The sequence below is a fragment of the Sander lucioperca genome, chromosome 24 (assembly GCF_008315115.2).
Source record: "Sander lucioperca isolate FBNREF2018 chromosome 24, SLUC_FBN_1.2, whole genome shotgun sequence".
Lineage (NCBI taxonomy): Eukaryota > Metazoa > Chordata > Actinopteri > Perciformes > Percidae > Sander > Sander lucioperca.
This window is the reverse complement of record NC_050196.1, coordinates 7,178,362-7,199,684: the sequence shown is the minus strand read 5'-3', so window position 1 is coordinate 7,199,684 and position 21,323 is coordinate 7,178,362. Positions and strand designations below refer to the sequence as shown.

The window sequence follows — 21,323 nt, the reverse complement described above, 5'->3', positions numbered from 1 at the left end:
AATATCGTGTTCTTTCGTGTTTTATCCCCTTTTCCACTATTCCTGTTACATACAAATTCTGCTTCAACCAGTTTGGAAACCCCCAAATCAAGATTTTTTTCCCTGTACCCATCCCAGTGTAAATGCAACATTTCCAATATTTTCTTCTCCTTGTGTGGATTACCTGTGTGATTGCCTTTCAGGAGAATTCCCAATGCAGCATTAGCAACACTGCTCGTCACAGTCGATTGAAGCACTCCCATAGCTCTTTTTACGGTGTCGGGAATGCCGGCAGATATTAAAGCAATACATGAGGCAGCTTGTCTGAGTCCACTGACTTTGTGCTTTTAATGGCTTCTGTGAAAATGTGTAAGGACACTCACTGTAATAAGACTTGGTCATAAAAACTCTGTGATAAAACGGTTACATCTGGGTTGCCACATGTACGTGGATGACAACATTGTCCTCCAAAGTGTGTTCATCATGCTTCAGCTGCACACACAGCAGTGGTGGGACTTGAGTGCAACTGACAGTTTGGATCAAAGCTGATTGATTGGACGACATGAGGCAGGGCTGCGCATAGCAACATGGGGTTAAGGGTTGGGGGCTCCCAAGGTGTCTCAGAAGACCCTGCCCCCCCCCCCCCCCACACACACACACTTTGTTACACAAGCCCTATTGCAAACCATATCTGACAATGGATATTGATCAGGTGAAAGAGAAGGATCAATACTTGGTGATTGGGCAGAAAATACAGGGCTAGGGGGATTCCAACTTAAATAATTTATATTATACTTGGAACTAAAGTGTAAGGTTTTTCCTTAATCAAAGCCTAAATGCTCATACAAACAGACATGTTTCCGGTTTTTAATTATTGCCACCGTTCTTGTATATAAAGTATATTTGATCAGATTTTTAACCACACATAGTTTTTTCTCTAGATACTCTCTTTTAGAAAGAAACTTAGAAAGAAAAATAACTTTATTATTCGTCTCATACAATCGTACAGTACAATGTAGTGAAATTCAATCTCCACATTTAACCCATCCTAAGCATTAGGAGCAGTGGACAGCCACATACAGCGACCAAATAATTTAGCCCATGTCTAGTATAAAAGTATGTCAAAGAAATAATGCTTTTGGAGATTAAATAAGGGAATGCATTGATGATCTCAGTGCAAAATATCTTTTGATGAGGAACTGCAACTAACATGTGACTCCCAAGCATTCGACACTCAACAGCTCTTTCCTTTTAAGCACAGAGCATCATATATGTGCATTTACTGCCACCTGCTGCTATTTGCAAGTAAGTGCATGCCCTTCCAGTAGAGAAAACATAATAAACTGCTCCTCACAGTAGTGAAAAAAGTCTCGACTGGGTGCCCTTCTAGTAGAGAAAACAAGATGCAGTGCACTAATGGGTTCCCTTATACGGAGAAAACTTGATGCAGTGTCCTTAAGGGCGCCTTTCCAGTGGAAAAAACATGATGCAGTACAATATAAGCCACCCTACATGCTAGAAAACTTTCTGTACTCTAGTGCACCACAGAAAGTTGCAAACCTCCACCTCCATAGAAGCATACATTTACAAATAAGTACATTCATGTGACACATTTAAACGACTCGTAAAGTATGGCCAAGGGAAAAATATTTAAGAAAACATTAACACTGAGGCAAAGTACTTAAAGCATAAAAATAAATTATTACCCTTAATATATCGCAAACTGAACATATTGTACTTTTGCCATGAATTTAAATCAAAAAAGTGTCAAATCCATTTATGCTTTTTGTGGCATGTAGCTTTATGGCAGCAGGCCAAGAGGGCACGGCACTTTGAATTCTGGAAGTTAATGTGTAACATGGTTGTTAAAAAAGGACAAGCACATATTGCAGAGCCATAGTATGAGCAGGTCCTTTGACAGACACAAGCACTGTGCACAGAAACATGGCTGTTCGTGTCTTTGAGGGTAAAGATCATGCAGCTGCTTACCTGCAGTACAGAATAGCACCTGATGAATTAATCAGCAGGATTATGAGCTACATGGAGAAAAAGGTAAGTGTGTATGGCAATGTTTTCAGCACTTTAACAAGCTTAACATGCTTATATTAGTTTTGATGTTATTTTATGTAGCCTATAATACCTCTAATACCGCTAAATAACCCTTGGTTATTACGCTGTGGCATTGCATAGACTAAGATGGAAGCTACCTTAATAGCTGTTTTTATGAGACTTACGCAGTATTATGGCCCACTCAGGATAATTTTCCTGAGATAAATGTTATGATAGAAGAGCTGCAGAACCATTGTTTAGCATTGCCGTAGCCTGACTCATTAAACCTACATGTTTTTTATAAATTCCGAAGCAAACTATATATTTAATTTTAAGTCAAACCTTAATTTAATCATAAGGTTTGACTTAATTAATTTAAGACATCAAGCCAGTTCAATCTAGCAGTGGATGTGGGCTGCGGTTCGGGGCAAGGGACGATCCTATTGGCTCCATACTTCACCAAGGTTGTTGGAACAGATGTCAGCCCTGCCCAGCTGGAGATGGCTTTGGCCAATAGCAGCCCTCCAAATGTATCATACAGGTGAGGTGGAGAGAAGGTGGGCGCTTTCGTAAAACTGCAAGGATAGTGCAAAATATCTCCAGGGTGACACAAAACTGTTTCTATTTGTGCACTTTGCAATCATCCTTTAACTGCATTAAGACTGTGAGTAAACAGAGAGTTACTGGTTACCCACAGCAGGTGCTACAACACAAATTTGTAACTACTTTTTAAAGATATAGCCAACTTTATTTCCCACATTTTCTGTACAAAAAGCAGAAGATTGTGTTTGTGCACTCATGAGATGTGTGCACAGTGTCCTTTGAGCTTTGAATGGTATATTTAGTAAAAGGTATTATTTTACATTTCCTTTATGATCAAAATCCGAAAATCAGCAATGTAGGCTACGTTATCATTTTCATAGTTTCAGTGCCAGGTCGAGGAATATTTTCCAGCCTAAACCACCTGAATTAGCAAATGTGACTATGTGACAAAAAAATATATAATTTTTTTTAAATATTTTTTTTCTGACCACTTGGATCCCAGGGAGTGTGCGGCAGAAGAGCTACCGTTTGCTTCTGGTGAGGTGGACCTTGTGACGGCCATTGCGGCGGCTCACTGGTTCGACCGCAAGCGGTTCCTCCTGGAAGCTGACAGGGTGCTGAGGCCTGGAGGCTGTCTGGCTCTCCTGAGCTACACCATGGACTTTGAGCTGGAGTATGGGGGTATCTCCAACACAGCACTAAATGACATCTGTGAAGAGGTTCTTTCAAAATCTAAAAACTTAAAGTAATAATTTGTTAATTTAAATCCAGCTCTGTGTCAAGGCAGTGTGGGCAGTGTTTGGCTTCTCTCCATGGCGCTAATGCGAGGACCAGAGCAGCGGAATGCTTCCGAGATCCGCTGGCTTACGCGTAACGCGCCACGGAGGTCAGACATCCGCTGCTCCGCTCCTGAGTGCACTGGCACCCAGGAAGACCTGCAAATTAGCCCGGTTTAATTCCTGGAATTTATTGTTTATGGTAAACATGTTTTTAGGAGACAAGAAAATGCCCCTGAGAAATAAGATAAGGAAATGTCCAAATGTGCTAATGTGGGACAGAAACAAAACAATTTTTATACCAATGGAACATAGTGTATAGTCGTTTATAACCATAGCCTGAGTTAAACCAGTTATTCAGCAGCCTTTTAATGTTAATTATTAATATGTCAAATACCATTTAATGCCTAACCGCATATAGTCAGTAATCATTTCTTATGAAAGAAGTTATTTATTTGGTAATGAAAATGTGTTTTTATTCTTTTTTTGATTAGTATTACGCTGCTCTGCGTCCGTTCCGAAATCCCTATATAGGAACGAGCTCTGTGAAGATCTACTCAGACTTGTTTGACTCCTGCTCATACCCGGACAAAGAGTGGTGAGACTTTACTAACAAACAGTTCTTAATGTAGTTCTTACAAAACTAGAAGCATAAATTATATGATTTCCTTCATATTTACAACTATGGCATGGTGGAAAAAGTGAGAGTCAGACATATGTACACTCTGACAGCAGTTGGGGGTCAAATGTGTTGCTCGGGGGCATCTCAGATTATAGTCAAGCGAGAGGAGAAAGTTTTTGATTCATTTTACAGCCTAGATTTCCCCGATTGTTCCTTCTTTTGTGTGCAGGAATGAGTGTGTGAGGGTAAAAAGGATCTTACCACTGAGAGGATACATCGGCATCGTGGAGACCTTCTCCACCTACCAGGCCCTGCTGCAAAAAGACCCCGCTGAGGCTAAACGTCTTTCTAATGACACCAGGAACAAGTAAGATATTAACCTACACCTTATCCATAAGTCTAATGGTTAACTTCTGGCCCCCTTAGCTCTCATCTTCACTCGCCTGACACTGAACGTTGATCTCTCAATGTCTCTAAACTCATTTATCGTTATCAAAAAATGGCATTGAATACTTTCACAGTCTTGAGCATTAATCAGAAAAGCCAAAGATTGCTTGACTAAGCATAACTGTTGAAGGTTTTTACTGCTTTGATAATATAGACATATATTATTAATTCCCCTGCCACTTACAGGACAGTGTAGCCCAGCACACAAAATACATGGAGGGGAAGCACTGAACCACAACTTTTACATAGATCAAAAAAGGATGACATTGTATTTAGATTAGATTTACACACAGTTCTGCTCTCTGTGTCTGAAAAGAGTTGACCTATTCTGTCTTGTAGGGAGGACAGAGAATCATTTAAGGTTTTACTTACACTTTGTATTTTGGATTGTGCCACTTTGGCTTTATGTAGCCAGTAGTCCATCCATTCATTCATTTTACATCTTATTAAACCGCTCTGTCTGTTATTGCCTTTAATCACAGGTTGATGTCTGCCATGAAGGTGTCTTCTCCTGACACAGAAGTTACGGTGGTTGTGAAGTATTTCTATTGGCTGGCACACAAACCTTGATCACTCTGACTGGCTGAATCCTCCAGATCCCGACCCCCAAGTTGGAAACCAACAGCTGTTGGTTTCATCAGAAAGTGACACAAACCTGGAAAGCCAAGTGTATACAAATCTATTGGTGTTACTCCTCTTATGTTGAGAATCACTTGAAGTAAAAAAGTTGGATCTATATCCTTTTAAAAACAAGCATATTTTGTGTTTCTTTTTACATAAAGATATTTGATTTTTAAATGGGAAACAATTATGTGATGAACAAGCTGTTAAATTAACTCCCGGCTTGTGAACATTGACATCTGTGAATCTAGAGCCTTCCAGAGTGAACACCAGATGGAGATCTTCATAACATCTACTTTGAGCCTTTTACCGTGTTAAAATTGTACTTTTCTTGAATTTGTTTTCATGACCAGGGTAAGAGAAATCCACTTGCTTCCAGAATATCCATGTCCTTAACCATATTACTATTAATAGATGTTGTTGTCCTTTAATTAATCAGGGACAAGTGGCATATTTAAACATAAATTGAATTGCTAATTCATTGCTATACAACTGCAGCACCACAGCAGCCCTCCATTAGAAGTTGGGAAACAGATATTGGGGGGAAAACAGATTTCAATAAAGTATGTAAATAAAATAAGATAGAACTTGATTTATCACAAGGGAAATTGTTGCGCAAAAGTTTCGAAGTAGGAAGAGTGTAAATACGAAATTTAAAACATCAATCAGCTGCCAATCCAAAATACACCCAATGCCAAAAATATAAACAGATTAACAGTAAGGATCAGAGATATGCCTGAGAAGTGGCATGTAGCTCAATATGTACAGTAACAAATCTGAAGTATTTGGTTATCCGGAATGTTCATGATTTTGTCCATGATGTCCAATAAGGTCCCATGAATCAGAGAGTAATCCAGATAGACAGTAATCCAGAGACAAAAGACAGGGATTGAAACAAAACAGTGCTGACATGGAGGCTGGAGCAACCTCAGCGCATCATGTCTCTGCTGTCCATTTCTCGACATGAGATGACATTTGATTGCAACAGGAGAAAGGATTTCCTTTGGTGCATTGTGGTGGTATCAGTCTGCTGCTGAAGGTGCTCCTGTGCGTGCACATCACATTCTGGAGAGGATGAGGGTCATTGTCCATGATGCTCCGCAGCTTGCGCAACATCCTCCTCTCTGACACTGCGACCAAAGAACCAAGCTCCACCCTCTGGACGGAGGCAGCCTTCCTGGTGAGCTTGTTGATTCTGCTGGCATCGGCTGCCCTCGCCCTGCTGCCCCAGCGCACAGCAAGTAGCGTGTGAGCTCTCAAGTGTTTTAGGGTCATCAGATGCAGCTTGTTTTCCTTCAGTGCAATGGGATTTGACTGTTTTACACTATGAAAAGTACATGTTCTGCTCTCATTTCCTCTCCTCTTTACTTCACCTTTCTTCCAAATGTATAATGATAAGAAGACTTTATCTAAGTTGTGTCCTCCTCTCTACTTATATGTCTGTGCTCACATTGTTACGAGCCATGAGAACAGGTAATCAATTAACATGCATGGCCTCCAAATCTCCAAAATAAACTGAACATCAAATACTTTGTCACAAGTGACATCCAAGCATTATTACACTCAGCAGCGCTTTCCTCTTCAGCACAGAGCATGTGCATTTACTGCCACCTGTTGCTATTTGCAAGCAAGTGCATGTGAAACGATCTATATTTGGAAAATTACAGTATTTCTTTTGGTAATATTTGGAAGAAACATGTCATTTTCCAAGTTCTACTCTTAGCCACAGCACTTGCTATCCATGACTTTCCTTAAGTGACTCTTTATGTGGAAGTCATAGGTCTATATGTGGTTTCCTAAACTTAAAGTTACACACTGGTTTCATTGTGTACCATGTAGGTCTTGTGGCATGTGTAGCTTTATCTTAAGTCAATGGTTGTCAACTTTTCCCCTTACACCATGGTCAGAAATGCCACAGAAGGTTGCACAATCACCAAAGACTTAAACTGCTCCTGCGTTGCTCATTGTAGGTTGTATGTCAAAAACTCATGAGTACACTTTATGTATCACAAACTGAACTTACTGTACTTTTGCCATGAATTTAAATCAATATAAATGTAAAATCCATTGATGCTTTTAGTTGCCTGTAGACATGCTTTTTGGCAGTAGTGCAGGAGGGCAGCACAACTGTGGTTGCATTGTTCGCATGTAATTTCATTTGGGTTTATTTCACCATTTATAGTTCATTGTTTCATTCAAGGTGTCTCGTTTGTAAGCCTTGTGAGTGTGAGGTTTTATAGGGCCATGTTAACTGATGTACAAAGTATAGTATTGTAGTATATGGTATAAATACTTTGTAAACTAGCTTGCTCTTTCTAGTTGGTTAAAGTTCATTTTTAAAGCACTTGCATACAATGCATGTTACACTGTTTGTTTGCCTATTGTAACAGTTTTCAGAGTCTTGATGGGGGAAAGGCTGTCAACATTTACACACCAGGCACACCTGGAAACGCCAGAGGGTCATTACATTAAAACAAGGACGGGGCATTCAGTGCAGAGTCCTAGTTTTTCAGTTAGGTGCTTTGACGGACACAAGCACTGTGCACAGAAACATGGCTGTTCGTGTCTTTGAGGGTAAAGATCATGCAGCTGCTTACCTGCAGTACAGAATAGCACCTGATGAATTAATCAGCGGGATTATGAGCTACATGGAGAAAAAGGTAAGTGTGGATGGTAATGTTTTCAGCACTTTAACAAGCCGCAACATGCTTATATGAGTTTTGATGCTGTTTTATGTAGCCTATAATACCTCTAATACCGCTAAAAAAAACCTTGGTTATTACGCTGTGGCATTGCATAGACTAAGATGGAAGCTACCTTATTAGCTCTTTTACAGAGACTTACGCAGTATTATGGCCCACTCAGGATAATTTTCCTGAGATGAATGTTATGATAGAATAGCCGCAGAGCCATTGTTTAGCATTGTCATAGCCTGACTCATTAAACGTACATGTTTTTTTTATAAATTCAGAAGCAAACTAACAGGTTTTTAATCATAAGGTTTGACTTAATTCATTTAAGACATCAAGCCAGTTCAATCTAGCAGTGGATGTGGGCTGCGGTTCGGGGCAAGGGACGATCCTATTGGCTCCATACTTCACCAAGGTTGTTGGAACAGACGTCAGCCCTGCCCAGCTGGAGATGGCTTTGGCCAATAGCAGCCCTCCAAATGTATCATACAGGTGAGGTGGAGAGAAGGTGGGCGCTTTCGTAAAACACCTTTTTTGTTTAACTGCAAGGATAGTGCAAAATATCTCCAGGGTGACACAAAACTGTTTCTATTTGTGCACTTTGCAAACATCCTTTAACTGCATTAAGACTGTGAGTAAACAGAGAGTTACTGGTTACCCACAGCAGTTGCTACAACACAACTTTGTAACTACTTTTTAAAGATATAGCCAACTATATTCCCCACGTTTTCTGTACAAAAAGCTGTAAGTTGTATTTGTGCACTCATGAGATGTGTCCTTTGAGCTTTGAACGGTATATTTAGTAAAAGGTATTATTTTAATTTCCTTTATGAAATGATCAGAATCCAAAGGTCAGCAATGTAGGCTGCGTTATCATTTTCGTAGTTTCAGTGCCAGGTCGAGGAATATTTTCCAGCCTAAGCCAACTGACCTAGCAAATGTGACTATGTGACAAAAAAAAAATATAAATTTTTTTAAATATTTTTTTTCTGACCACTTGGATCCCAGGGAGTGTCCGGCAGAAGAGCTACCGTTTGCTTCTGGTGAGGTGGACCTTGTGATGGCCATTGCGGCGGCTCACTGGTTCGACCGCAAGCGGTTCCTCCTGGAAGCTGACAGGGTGCTGAGGCCTGGAGGCTGTCTGGCTCTCCTGAGCTACACCATGGACTTTGAGCTGGAGTATGGGGGTGTCTCCAACACAGCACTAAATGACATCTGTGAAGAGGTTCTTTCAAAATCTAAAAACTTAAAGTAATAATTTCTTAATTTAAATCCAGCTCTGTGTCAAGGCAGTGTGGGCAGTGTTTGGCTTCTCTCCATGGCGCTAGTGCATGGGCCAGAGCAACAGAATGCGTCAGACATCCGCTGCTCCGCTCCTGAGTGCACTGGCACCCAGGAAGACCTGCAAATTAGCCCGGTTTAATTCCTGGAATTTATTGTTTATGGTAAACATGTTTTTAGGAGACAAGAAAATGCCCCTGAGAAATAAGATAAGGAAATGTCCAAATGTGCTAATGTGGGACAGAAACAAAACAATTTTTATACCAATGGAACATAGTGTATAGTCGTTTATAACCATAGCCTGAGTTAAACCAGTTATTCAGCAGCCTTTTAATGTTAATTATTAATATGTCAAATACCATTTAATGCCTAACCTCATGTAGTCAGTAGTCATTTGTTATTAAAGAAGTTATTTAGTTGGTAATGAAAATGTGTTTTTATTCTTTTTTTGATTAGTATTACGCTGCTCCGAAATCCCTATATAGGAACGAGCTCTGTGAAGATCTACTCAGACTTGTTTGACTCCTGCTCATACCCGGACAAAGAGTGGTGAGACTTTACTAACAAACAGTTCTAAATGTAGACCTTATAAAACTAGGAGCATATATGCTATGAATTCCTTCATATTTACAGCTATGGCACGGTGGAAAAAATGAGAGTCAGACATATGTACACTCTGACATCTGGGAGTTAACTGGCACAGAGCAGTTTAAACTTGAGCAGTTGGGGGTCAAATATGTGTTGCTCGGGGGCATCTCAGATTATAGTCAAGCGAGAGGAGAGAGTTTTTGATTCATTTTACAGCCTAGATTTCCCCGATCGTTCCTTCTTTTGTGTGCAGGAATGAGTGTGTGAGGGTAAAAAGGATCTTACCACTGAGCGGATACATCGGCATCGTGGAGACCTTCTCCACCTACCAGGCCCTGCTGCAAAAGGACCCCGCTGAGGCTGAACGTCTTTCTAATGACACCAGGAACAAGTAAGATATTAACCTACACCTCATCTAGATGGTTTCTCAGTTTTCATTATCAAAAAACTGCTTTGAATACCGTCACAATCTTGGGCATTCATCATAAAAGCCAAACATTGCTTGACTAAGATCAACTGTTGAAGGCTTTTACTGCTTTGATATTATACTATACAACATTAATTCCTCTGCCACCGAGGGAAATTGCTGAGCCACAACTTATACATGGACCAAAAAAAGTATGACATTTAACTACTATCAAAGTTTGGGAAGATTTACACACAGTTCTGCTCTACGTATGTTTGGAAAGAGCTGAAACATTTTTCTTGTAGGGAGGACAGACAGTCATTTGAGGTTTTACTTTACACTGTATTTTAGTTCAGGCTTGTTGTAGCCAATGATCCATCCAATAATTCATTTTGCCTCCTAATAAACCTGTCTCTTCCTGCCTTTCATCACAGGTTGATGTCTGCCATGAAGGTGTCTTCTCCTGACACAGAAGTTACGGTGGTTGTGAAGTATTTCTATTGGCTGGCACGCAAACCTCGACCGCTCTGACTGGCTGAATCCTCCAGATCCCGACCCCCAGGTTTAGAAACAACAGCTGTTGGTTTCATCAGAAAGCGACACAAACCTGGTGCGCCAAGTATTGGTGCTACTCCTCTTATGTTGATCACTTGAAATACAAATTTGGATCTTTGTCCTTTTAAAAACAAACATATTGTGTGTTTGTTTTTCTATAAAGATTTCAGGCTTATGAACATTGAAATCTGTAGAACCTGTAGTCCAGAGCCTTCCAGAGTGAACACTAGATGGAGCCTTGTCATAAAGTGATGGATGATGGTATCCACTTTGAATGCCATTAGTTTCTCTCATTAACATATTTTGTTGTCTTTAAATCAATCAGGGTATTTTGTGTATTTAAACATAAATTGAATTGCATATTCATTGCTGTACAACTTCCAGTGCCACAGGAATAATTAAATAATTCTCCATAAGAAGATGGGAAACAGATATTGGAAGAAAAAAACATTTAAAAAAAAGCTAACAACGAATGCTTGCACTGTAGATGCTTCGAATATGAACAAATAATCACTATGTTGATAAATCAGATCCACTCTGAACTCTTTTGGTCCAAAACATCTTCTTTCTTTCTCTTCCTCAGTCAAATTTTCTCCATTTTCTACTCTTCTTTTTTCGCCTTCTTCACCTCTTTTCGAAATTCTTCCAAATCCTTTGGTGTCTCCTCTCTACAGTAATGTGTATGTGTTCACAGATTGTTTAGGGCTACTATGATGGCCTTATTTACCTTTATTACCTCCCCCTGCCAAACTTTGACACTCTCACATGGGTGATGTTACCCACGGATCAATTTCAATCACATTTATAGCAAATTCAGTTTATTGTATTAAAGTCTGCTACAGTTTTTCATGAGACATGCAATGGTCTATACACTAATATTCATACTAATATGGGAATAATACAATTGAAAGACAAGGAGTATAAGTGCATAACTTATTATTTTATAAAATAACCTAAAATTCTTTTTTTCCCATGCTCCGTCATTGGCCCTCGAGAGTCCATTTGTATTTACAAGCTTTGAGCCCCAATCCAGAAGCCAGTCCTTATAAAACCCCCTCTGTGCGTTTACTCCTCCACACCACAAGGGCAGTCATGAGCAGGGTGACCAGCACTGGCACTGCGATAAACGGGGCGAGGATGCTGGTCGGCGGATCGTGGATGAGCCGTCCGGTCAGCGCGCAGTCGTGGAAGTAGATCCGGTGAATCTGCATGAAGAAGCGGTCGACTATCTGATTTGGCCAGAAGCAGTCCACCCTCAAGGCCACCTGGAAGGTGCAGTTTGTTAGCCCCTCGTAGATCCTGCAGAGGGCGACAACACACAGTCAAAAACACCAAACACCCAAATCTACCTAAATGATTCACCAAGGAAAAACATGATCCAACTCTCAAATGCCATCACAAACATCTAGCGTCATGAAGATCAGAAGGGTCTTGTTCTAAATTAACTCTTTTCTGGTCTCTCATATTTGACTACCTTTCAAAGGCCTTTCACAAAACTATTGCCCCTGACCCACTCCTTGCCATCTTTGGTTTAGTGGTGTTTAACCCCAACATCACAAACTATGAAGGGCAAGCCGTGTCCCTATGTACTTTGTTGGCCAGGCGCATCATTCTGCAATTTTCCATAAAATATGGCATCCTCTGCTGGTCAAATGGTCAGAAGCGTGTAAGACAAATAATGGCCAGGGTGACACTCCCTAGCACTTGAGTAAGCGGCTTTTCTCTTTCTTTTTTCTCTGAATTTGTCCCGTGCACTATGTTGACTGTCATCATTTCATTTTTCCTCTCTGCTGGCTTTTTTATTTTTATTTTATTTTTATATTTCTATTGTTATTTTTTTTTTTTTTAATTTTTTCTGTAGGGTGGGAGGTTGGGGTGGCATAGGCTTTGTAGGCTTGTGTTGTGCTGTTGCTTAAACTTTCAGAAAACCCAGAAAACTCTTGTATCGTTATCCTGTATAACCCCTGTACAATCGATTCCTTCAATAAATACATTTGGAAAAAGAAAATGAAGATCAGAAGCCATATTTTCTATGATGAGCTTCCCCTAGTTCCCATTCTGAGTTATAGAAATACATTCTTCTTCACAAGGTTGAAATAGTCTCTCGTTGTGTCTTTGAAAAGACCTTTCAGGGTGGAACCAGAGTAGGGACTCCTGTTGGTAGGAAAAAAAAAGCCAAAGGAGTGTCTAGAATTACCACTGGGCTTAACAAAGCTAAATATAACTGCTAGGTGGTATAGAGGGTAGGGGAAATAGAGATGCATACCAACACTGTGGCACCCTCTGTGCAGCATTGCACCATACCAGGAGAGATTCTGTTCCAGATGGCCACTGTGTTTGACTGCATAGCTGGAGGCCGAGCGGACGCAACTTCAATGTTCATCATACTGTAGGTTGGCTTTTTCTGATCGGTGCAATTTATTACATGAAGCGTTGTAGCTTTCCAGCAAATTGGTTCGCAAAAGGGTTCATTTCTTGAGGTTTCATATGTTCAGAATACCACTTGTTGTGGAGAGAGTGTAAAACAGGCACATAGAGGCTATTATCAGTGATCTGATGTGATCTACGATACACTGCATTTTTCCCATGCAGTAAGGGCTTAGAAATAAATCCATTTCCACGTAAACCATTCATATCAAAATAGTGTGTATTTTTTGGTGGTATGTAATGATTGTATAACATAACTATATAATAAACGAATTGTCTTGAGAGGAATGTGGCTATCAAATGTGTGTAAATCAATCCTTTGGTCATAATATGAGAATGGCAAGGAGGGGCAATTTTAGAATTCTAAAACTGGAAAGTGGCAGTGGTTTACCCAGGTAGAGGGCAGTGAATTTGCTTGTGTAGATCACGCCTGTATAATAAAACTGACGTCGATTCGAGCCACTTCCTAAACCAGTCCAGTGGTGTGGACGGGCAGCGAGGCTTCGGATGTCATCGATGACGTCTTTGGTCTAAAACGATACAAGCCTCGATACGCGCTTCACAGAAAACTTCAGGGATTTCTTGACACACGCTCTGAAGCCTCGGCACAGAACGTGACATCACTAGCGTCATTTCTCTTTATTGTTGTTGTGAACGGGTCAAACAACTTGAATACCACCACCCCTCAATGACAGTTGAGAATGCAGTGGTCCAACATACGACGCATTTCATTTTCTGTAAGGGATAAAACTCTGACAAAGAGTGAATTTGATTATTAAAGGTCTAAAAATCTAGATTTTGACACAAATGACAGATGCAGGCGTCACTTCCATTTTCGTTTACCTAAATCAGTTTTGCAATTTATACAATCTGGGGGACTTTGGGGCCCAATGGACTTGTGGCCCATTTCAGTTTCCTGTTTTATTTTGAAGGTTGACTCCTCATGTGTCATGTCTTGTTTGATGTCTGACTTTCTGCCTTGTGGTTTTCCCGTCTTTGTGATTGTCTGCCCCGTCCGCCAGTGTTTCACCTGTTCATTAGTCCTCATGTCACCTGTCTCTCGTAACAACCCTTGTTGCCTTGTGTGTTTAGTCAGTTCCCTCCTATAGTCTGGTGTCAGTTTGTTGTACCTTGTAGTGTTGTTCCCTTTACAACTCATGTCTGTTTATAGTGCCCGTATCCTAGTGTTCCTGTTTTTTTTTCTCCCTGTTTTTGGATTTCCCGCCTGCTTAACTTAGACTGTAAGTTTATTTTCATAATTTAACCATTTAAACTCTCCCTGCTACCTTTTGATCTTTTTCTTCTGTATTTGGGTCCAAACCGACAATTTGCTGTGACAAGTCAATGAGTATATTTGTGTCTCATGCAGTGTTGTAATGTAACAAAGTACAAATACTTCACTACTGTACTTAAGTAGAATTTTCACGTATCTGTACTTTACTTCGTTATTTATATTTCCGGAAACTTTTACTTTTACTCCACTACATTACATTACACACCTTTGGCCATAAAGTTCATAATCAAAGTGTTTTTTTACTTTTACTTTTACTTCTACTTAAGTACATTTAATATCAGAAAATTGCTATGAATACTTAAGTACTGTAAATATCAGATACTTTAAGACTTTTACTCAAGTAATATTCTAAAAGGAGACTTTAACTTCTACCAAAGTCATTTTCTGGGAAGATACTTGTACTTTTACTCAAGTATTGCTTTTGAGTACTTAATACAAAACTGGTCTCATGGGCCCACAAACTTTACTAAACTTTTTTGCAAGTGTTGCAAGTACAAGTACTGTACCTCTAATCACAACATTATACTCTAGGCTACATGACTAACTGTAGTAGCTAGTTTGTGTCAAGGATTCTCACAAGCATGTTAATACAAACATGTGTTGAGCTACCCTTCAGCGAAAGTGTTTGGCCTAAAAATAAGACACGAGTCAAGAGAGACCGGAGTTATTCTTTTATAGCTCTGAGCAATAGGCTACAGTGTGTGAATGAAGCCATCTTGTTCAAGTTAAAACAAGCAAGTATTAAGGAAGAAAATCAGTTTGTAGCGAAGCTGCAAACACATCCACACACTGATATGTAATGCGTCCACAAATATTCTCAAATAGCAGTTTTGTTGAATAATAAATTCTATGATACAAGATTTCATTAATCTGATTGCAAAAAAATCTATTTTTGGAGATAACAATCTAAAGTGTTAATAAGACAGAATGTCATGTTGCTAATTTAGAAAATCCTTCAGATGGGGTTAATTTGCATGATTCTAGAAAACATGTACAGTTTCCCCACAGGAGTCTGATAACGGTCAATCACATGGAGACTGAATAGAAGTTTTTGGGATTTGTAGCAGTCAACATGGGCAGGTAAAGAAATGTCACTCGAGACCTAATAATAAAGCAAGCTAATAATGATCATCATAGATGACTTTCACATAGCTTTCACAAATGTGATGGAACAAAAGCCACCATAAGCAAACTGGTCACAACAGACCAAGGCTATATGAGAGTGTATTAAATTGACAATTATTATTGCTTATGAATTCAGCCTTTCATGTGTAGGAGGAAGACTTTTATTTTCGGTGCATCTTAATTGGTCTGCACCCACACACAAGCCTTCTTTGTGTATTTCTAATTTTCTTTTCTGTATGGTTTATTTATCTGTTTGCACAGCCAGCTCTCCAAAGGACCTCGACAATGGCGTCAAACATTGTTGCTAGGAGTTTTGTGACGCAACTGCAAACCCTCTGTGTGCCTATACAATTCTTTTTTTGAGTTACAACTGCACACTCAAACACACGTACACAACCACACACAAAGAGCAACACCACTAATTATGTGCTGGACCAAGAGAGGACAGTGAGCCAGGAGGGAAATCATAGTTTTGACAGTAGCTTCTCCGTGGGCCTTTCAGCTTCTTTCACCCTCCTGCCTCATCCTCAGACTGTCAGTGTTTGGAAAATGACTGCTCAGGGACACTCACACACACACTATATAATGTGCGACACATACATTTAAAGGCTGCGACCATAGACTGTATAAAAGAAGTGGATGTAGCTTGGGGTCTGAAAAGTGAAGCCAATGTGTGCCTTAAATTTGCATTCTTTCTAATGGCCAGCAGGGGGTGACTCCACTGGTTGCAAAAAGAAGTGTGATTGTAGAAGTCTATGAGAAAATGACCCTAGTTTTGATTTATTACCTCAGTAAACATTTTGCAGTCTCAATCACTACTTTTCTTTAAATACAGCATGATGTTAATTTTGTAAATGATGGTCCCATTTAGAGTGAAATAGACAATTAACCAGGGTATGCTTTAGGGCGTGGCTACCTTGTGGTTGACTAGTTACTACCACAGCGACTTGTCAATCAGGATAGAGGCTTAGGCCAGGCGTTTTCTATCATGCCCTGTGTCTTGCAGTCGGTGGAGAGCAACTGTGCTGCCTAGGTCTCAAAACTGTGGCCGCCTTGATCTCGGGAGGTTATCGTTACCCACGTGTGCATGACGTCTGGAGTCAAGTCGGGATCAAGTCGGACACAAATCTAAGCAGCATGCATTGGGCGGCGATCGCCGGTGATAGATTCTGTGCAGGCCTGGCTCATCTCGAACAAGCCTCATGGCACTGTGTACATTTTAATAGTTTCAAACTTGTTTTTGGGATTGACCCTTTACCAGTGTGTTTTCATTTCATAAAGGATAATTGTAAGCTTTTTGGTTGCCTAATAATGTATTTTTCAGCATTCAGTTGAACTAAAAGACACTCTTAGGAGTCGGCAGTTCATTTCTTTTGGTGGGGGGACGTCACAGTGGTTACCCTTACTTCTTCTATACAGTCCCTGGCCGCTACCAAGCAAGGTGATGGTGAGTGGAGACACAGACTGGAGTTGGTGATGGCCGTAAGGCAAGTAGCCACAAAGGCAGTTGAAGATGTCTTATCAGAGAATGAAGTATAGTGAGAGCAACACGTTGAGGGCAGCATTAGTCAAGGCAAACAATCTAATTCTTTCACAAACCATTAGTCCTTTAAGGATAATGTGAAAAAAAGCTTACATTTTATGTGATGCTCTGTGCTGTATTATATCATTAAAGCTGCAGTTGGTAGAAAGTTCAAAAAACGCCAGGATTTGTAGTAGGGTGAGACCTCTTCCTGCAGCTTTCCCTCTCTGTCGCACAGGCATATGCATGCGCAGAACAGCCAATAGAAACGCTCACTCTGAAATGATCTGTGATTGGCCCAAAAGCCCTATTCGCACGGGATTAGTATTACCTGGTGACCTCTAGTCATTTGTAATAATTGCGGAGTTGTCTGTGATCTTAATCCCGTGCAAATCGGTCTTGTCTGTAATTATAATAAGTCAAAATTCCCCCGTAAATGACCTTCCATATTTCACTAAACAGCGAAGTCTTGTGATAATATTAGTCCCGTGCAAATCGACATGCCTGTGATATGGCGAGTCGTATTTCATTTTTATGAATTTCATTTTATTAATTTCAAAATCACACATCATCCCGTGCGAACAGGGCTCTCTCGTCACACGCTACATTTTTTAAAGCCTGAAAACAGAGCCAATGGGAGATGCAGAAGTCTAGTTTTCTCTCAGACCACTTGAATTACAATATGCTGAAAGATTTATTATGGAATTTTTGCCCGACAACGCCAAAAACAAATTGCCTACCACAGCTTTAAGCTCAGAAGATGGCTAAGATCAAAGGAAAGACAGGTAGACTGAGTTAAACCTTGACTGCATTCTTGCATATGGAGGAAATATGCTTAGTATGCATACTCAGCAGCTTCCTTATGCAATTATCATAACTTTTCAGTCCACTAATAGTATATTATATACCATTTGCAAAAAAAAACGTTAACACTGTCACTAATATATTAGTGCCGATGTTCACATTTTAACTCATGATTGACATCAGCTGCTACATTCATACATCACTGGCTCATTCATCAGCTGTTTGGACACAGCTGACTATAACATCCAATCATAATCATTCAGGTGTTCAGCGCAGCTATTATAATCTGATCATTTGCATCCCCAACCGTCTCTTTATGTATAATTTTTGGTATTTACTTTTCATGTGTTTAATAAAATATTAGTTTTTCCTACAAAATCCTTATTCTTTGAGAGCTTCATCAAAGAGGGTAGATGCTTGATCGGATCCGCTAGACTTGTCGACGTCAATGGACGTGCCTCGTGGTCCGCCTAATTCTGTCTTATTCTGCCTCTGATTGGCTTACCCTGGTATTCTTACCCTTACCCTAACCACTCCCCATGCCTTGACCTAACTACGTTGGCCATTCTAGCAGATCCGATTTAGGATCTACCCTCAAAGAGTAGAGCCTTTTACGCCAGATCTATCGCTATCCTTTTGCCATAAATCAAGTCCTTGAAGCAAGTATCTCTGACTAAAGTGTACAACATGAGGGACAAGTGATTTTTCTGCACGACCCAGTAGGTGAACTCACTCCGTGGTGTCCGGCCAGCTGCACCACAGGCCCTGGTCCAGCGCCCCCATGTCGAATTTGAACTTAGCTAAGCAGAGATCATTGATCATCCTCTCGTAGAAACCCCTGTTGCAGCTGGACAATGATGGAAGGACTTGAGCTAAAGACAGAAGAGGAAAATAGTAAAAAAAAAAATCAAACAAAATGTAGCCCTATTAATTTAAGATATAAATAAGACAATGAATTTGGGTGATATAAGGTGACTGCTTTATTTCAGTGAGTGAAGAGCAAAACCATGCATCATTGTAAGGATACAAAAGATTTTACAACGCACGACAGAGGTGCTTCTTTGTTCAGTGCTTGATAATTAGGAATATGTTTGTGTGACAAACAAGGTCATGTCCTGGCAGTGGTTATTCCTATTGGGCCATTTCTCCCCTATAAGGCTGTTATTTACTACACTAAGAAACGATTTTAATTTGCCGTCAGAGTCTGAAACCCATTTGTTTACTTCAGAGATGTGTGTTAACAGGCTCTTAACGTGGAGGCAGGCCGCTGCCGTCCCGCAGGACACTGGGCTGAATGTAACACCGCTGAGCAGTACAGTAGGCGAGGGAACTTAAGCTGGCGGAAAAGAAAAACCCTGTGTGGAACGAACAGGTTGTTGTTACGATTGAGAAACATGGTGGATCTTGGTCTGCGCCCGCCTGATAAGTGCCAACTGTGTGCCCATTATGTTTGCTCTGTCTCAGCTGGCTCTCGAGGCTCTGAAACACTCAAAGGAAGACTGAATGTGTTGACACGGGGATTTTGAAAGAGATGCTACTGAAAGAAAAATGTGAAAAATGGTCGAGACCCCCCTCCCCTCTGCTGGTTGCGGCACAGAGGCTTGAGGTGCTTCAATAAAGAAAACTATCAAACACGTGCATAAACTGAACATATACATGGTAATTTTGGCAGAAGTGAAGTGTCTGTTAGCTTGTTTATCAGCCACAGTTTCTTGGCAACTGGAGCAATCTGACATTCAAGCGTTCAAAGATGCCTTCTAACTTGGCTGCTAACCAGCCTTGCATTCACAGTTCATTTTCCAGGATCAGAATGCTGCACCGCTCCTAGCTGGAGGATTACACTCTTATTGACTTATTGACTTACTGCCTTGAAGTTTTTTTCATATTTTGGGGGGAAAGGAAACACCCATCAGTCTAGCAGGAATCGTGAATGCTGCCTGCCTTTACGACTCAACATTTATTGATTTAAAAAAATAAATAAATGATGTGATTGAAATGAATTCATGAAGATGATCCACATCTAGCTCAGATGTCAGGCATGTTTAGCAAGCTGCTGTGCTCCTCAGCTTGGGAGCAACACCTTCATACTGCAGTCCTCATGTCAGTTAGACACAGTATCTGGAGTTATTCTCAGCTGTGTAAAACATTTTAGCAGCAAAATGTAAGCCTTCCATGTCACCTGTTGAACATCCATATTGCAACACATTGCTGCTGTAAAACCACAAAGAGCTGATTGATACATGTGATACTGCATCCGGTGTTTTTAGCCATCAATGTGTAATATTGTACTTTTTACAGGTATAATTAATAACTACTTATATATATATATATATATATATAACTACTTATATATACTATATATATATATATATATATATAATAGATAAAACTACCCAACAGTTTATCAAATAATAATATCAGCTTCAAGTCCACCAAATGCATCAATAATTATAATACAATAATATATTAATAGTATGACAGTCAAAGGGACCGATTTTATACATTGATTAATTTTACTTTTGATACTTAAAGTTAGCGCTGCAAAGGTTTATCGATTAATCGATATTTGATTAATCGATTTGACGCTTTCTTCACCACTCTATGACAGTAAGCTGAATATCTTTGAGTTGTGGACAAACGAGACATTTAAAGACGCTATATTTGGGCTTTGGGAAACACTGATCGGCATTTTTCACCATTTATCTAACATTTTAGACCAAACAACTAATCGATTAATCAAAAAGATAATAGATAGAGTAATCCAATGAAAAATAATCGTTAGTTGCTGCTCTACTTTAAGTACATTTTGCCCATAATAGTCAAGCATTTCACACAAGTTAAAGTTGATGTAGTACATTTACTTGTAAAAACAAAAAAACAAAAAAAAAATGTAATATTGCTACTATAGAAGTATAAGCCACTTAGAAGTTCTTCACGACTCACCACACAAACACTCACCTGCCATCAACAACACAAGCCCCGCTTTCAGGAGCGACGCGCTCTCCAGAGCCATGCCGAACTCCAAGACGTTTTGCGCACTCTGCTCACACCCTGGAGGTCACGACTCTCATTCTCCCTCAAGTATTTTAGCCACAAAGCCACTGATTCGGGATCCACACCACAACGGTACAGATAAATGAACCGCAGCTCGTGGTGCGCGGTCAACAAGAAGGCGCCAACTGCGCGTAAAAGCCCCTTTGCCCTTTCGGAGTGGCAGCCTCCTTCCCTCGCCGCAACCCTAATCATAGAAGCTCTGCGTGTCATCTGATCCTTTTTGTCCAGCGTGGAGCTGCTCACAGGGGACAAAACAAAGTCAGACGCCAACATTAGTGCCAGTCATGATGAACCCAGGGAACCATTTAATTTACAGTCATACTGTACAAATATCAAAGCATATGGGACACATTTAAAGTAGTATGAGTTGTAAAAGGACCCCATAAATTCACAGCACATGTCCCGTGTGGAATATTATAGGAATAGCCTATTATAACCCAGCCAGAGAAAACATCTAAGAGATTAAAAGGCTGCATGAAACTATAATACCATCATTATGAACTCAAACACTGAGTCCCTGAAGGAATGCTACTTTATGTA

At 40.1% G+C, this 21,323-nt stretch overlaps 2 protein-coding genes and 1 pseudogene across 2 annotated transcripts; 2 read left to right on the top strand and 1 right to left on the bottom strand.

Annotated features, from left to right (window-relative positions):
- Positions 1-1,874: 1,874 nt before the first annotated feature.
- LOC116044711 (putative methyltransferase DDB_G0268948) lies at positions 1,875-5,714 on the top strand. Its single transcript, XM_031292123.2, has 6 exons — positions 1,875-2,031; positions 2,409-2,569; positions 3,074-3,290; positions 3,842-3,945; positions 4,199-4,336; positions 4,899-5,714. Exons 1-6 carry the CDS (start codon positions 1,924-1,926, stop codon positions 4,984-4,986), a joined length of 816 nt encoding a protein of 271 aa, XP_031147983.1. The 5' UTR covers positions 1,875-1,923; the 3' UTR covers positions 4,987-5,714.
- Positions 5,715-7,566: 1,852 nt separating this feature from the next.
- On the top strand, positions 7,567-10,533 carry LOC116044687 (annotated as a pseudogene).
- Positions 10,534-11,252: 719 nt separating this feature from the next.
- Positions 11,253-20,985, bottom strand: LOC116044861 (receptor activity-modifying protein 1-like). Its single transcript, XM_031292414.2, has 3 exons — positions 20,688-20,985; positions 18,463-18,601; positions 11,253-11,856 (listed from the first exon to the last, which is right to left on the bottom strand). The coding sequence occupies exons 1-3, from the start codon at positions 20,740-20,742 to the stop codon at positions 11,601-11,603; spliced, it is 450 nt and encodes a 149-aa protein (XP_031148274.1). The 5' UTR covers positions 20,743-20,985; the 3' UTR covers positions 11,253-11,600.
- Positions 20,986-21,323: the final 338 nt, after the last annotated feature.